Here is a 2,335-nt window from a genome sequence, read left to right as displayed (position 1 = left end):
CTCAAAAACGGCCAAATCCGTCAAATGAGACAAAACACGACTTAAGGGTTTTCCTAACCCAAAAAACTGAACCTGCATCGACCGATGCACTATATGCTTCGACCGATGCAATCCCCTAAACCGGGATTTCGGTTCACGGATGTTACAAAACTTATCAATATAAGGTTTCAAATAATATGTTGCACATTTTATATATACAGCTCCAGTGAATCTCAGATTCTTGTTTTGAAAATGGTTATATTTAAATGTTGTAATAGAAACATACTTGTTGGATTTCATTGTCATTTAAATAAGAACTTTATTAGTGTGATAGAGTTTTTATACATTAAAAATAAAATATATTTATATGTCAAACTACTAAAAAATAGTTTAATATATTTAAAACTCTATATATTTCAGTTAGTATATAACCTCATATTCAAAAATTTGGCTTAGAAGTTTGGATGGTTTAAAACAAAATTACAACGTTATCCATTTAAACAAGATATCTTTACTTGTGTTAAATTTGTCATTATAATTTAAAAAACCAATAATTGAAAAGAGAAATTTAAACGCTTATAGTGTATTTATTTACTAAGAAACTCTTTCTCATTAATTATTTTAGTTTTGTAATATGTTATGATAGTTACGTTGGGTTTTCAATTACATATAAATAGCTTATGTAGTTTTGTGTCTATAATATCAAATACAAAACACACTTCATTACATTATTTTCATAGAAGAAATAATAGTCAGTAAATTTCACATAAAAGCACATATGACTAAATTTACCTCTCAGATTGCAATGCTATTCATTGTTGTAGCCTTGGTTTGCGCCTTTGTTCCTGTATTTTCAGTCGACGAATCTGAAGCAAAATCATTATGGGATACTTGTCTTGTTAAAATCTCTCCTCATTGTGCCTTGAATACAATCGCCATTGTTTTTGGAAATGCAACCATCAATGATTCTTGCTGCCACGATCTTGTTCAAGAAGGAAAAGTGTGTCACGATACTCTCATTAAATATATTGCTGACAGACCAGCCCTAATTGCCCGTGAAACACTATATTTGAAGAGGAGGGACGAATTGTGGAGTCACTGCGTTGCAATCTCAAAAAATGCTTAAATTATTTTGATTAAAAACTTGATAGTTTTGCTGTAACACTTATTTTATCCTAAATATCCACTTCTGTAATTTTACAAAAAATAAAGCAAAGTAAATCTTTTTGAAGACAAGTAACACAACTTTGAATTTCTAACAAAAAAAAATATATCTCTCATATGAATTTTAATCCAAAAATCATATATTAATAGGACATATATTTTTGTTTACTAAATTCAATTTCTATATATAAAAATATCTTAAATTTTGTGACACCCCAGTTTTAGGGACATGCAGAGATGTTTAAAAAAATTGATTCGGCCACCTATATAACCAAAGTGCACTTATCTTTTTGGTCAAAGGTACTGAGAGTACTTTGCAGTTTAGCTAGCCTATGCTGGAGTACTCACAAGATGGGTAACTTTCCGGGAAGTGACTGTCAGAACTGTGCGAGTGAGGACAAAACACAATGAAAGATCATGTAGTAATTTTTAGGGACGGTAACAAGTCTTTAAAACCTCCCTGACGTAGCAAACCAACCGTCATATATAGATGCGCTCACGGGCCTAGTAAGAGGCATGAGGCCCATTGTAACATCCGCGAACCGCAATCCCGGAATAGGGGATTGCATCGGTCGATGCAGATGGTGCATCGGTCGATGCAGGTTCAATTTTCTGCGTTTTGACTTAAGTTAAACGCTGCGTTTTGGGTTAGGACAAAAACACGACTTAAGAGTATGAGCATTGAGTATGCACTATGCAACATTAGGAATTATGCGTCGCTGTCTTAAGAGTCATTTTCGTGGAGAACCACATCACTAAACCCTTAAGTCGTGTTTTTGTCTCATTCGATGGCTTTGGCCGTTTTTGAGAGAAAACAAAAGAGAGAACGAGTTTGTGAGAGTTCTTGAGCGTTTGGGGAGATTCTTGGAGGTTTGTGGCATTTTCTGGTGAGATCTGAGGCTTAGAACGTTGTAGGAGCTTGCTAGGAGTGTGTTCTTGCTTGTTTGAGGTTCAGAATCGTCTTGGCAAAGGTAAGTGCATGACCATGGCTTATCTAAGCTAGAGATCTCTCTGATTTGCTTGTTATGTGTTGTTAGGCTTGTTAGATTAATGTTTGGGACGTTAGGAAACTTTCTTGTGGCTTGGGATCTAGTTTTGTGGTTGTAGGAACGAAGATCCAGCGAGAACAGCGCGTAAAACCTAGGGTTTCGTGTTATGTCGAGCATGCGTCGGTCGATGCAGTGCGAGTATC

The 2,335-nt window shown here is 35.0% G+C and overlaps 1 protein-coding gene across 1 annotated transcript; it reads left to right on the top strand.

Annotated features, from left to right (window-relative positions):
- LOC104771376 lies at positions 704–1,159 on the top strand. Its single transcript, XM_010495892.1, has one exon. The coding sequence runs from the start codon at positions 758–760 to the stop codon at positions 1,103–1,105; it is 348 nt and encodes a 115-aa protein (XP_010494194.1). The 5' UTR covers positions 704–757; the 3' UTR covers positions 1,106–1,159.

The sequence above is a fragment of the Camelina sativa genome, chromosome 20 (genome assembly GCF_000633955.1).
Source record: "Camelina sativa cultivar DH55 chromosome 20, Cs, whole genome shotgun sequence".
Lineage (NCBI taxonomy): Eukaryota > Viridiplantae > Streptophyta > Magnoliopsida > Brassicales > Brassicaceae > Camelina > Camelina sativa.
Note: the sequence above shows the minus strand (reverse complement) of the source record. Positions and strands in the feature narration are given on the sequence as shown.

Coding starts and splice junctions, on each gene's coding strand:
- LOC104771376 (XM_010495892.1), top strand. CDS start 758: ATGACTAAATTTACCTCTCAGATTGCAATGCTATTCATTGTTGTAGCC.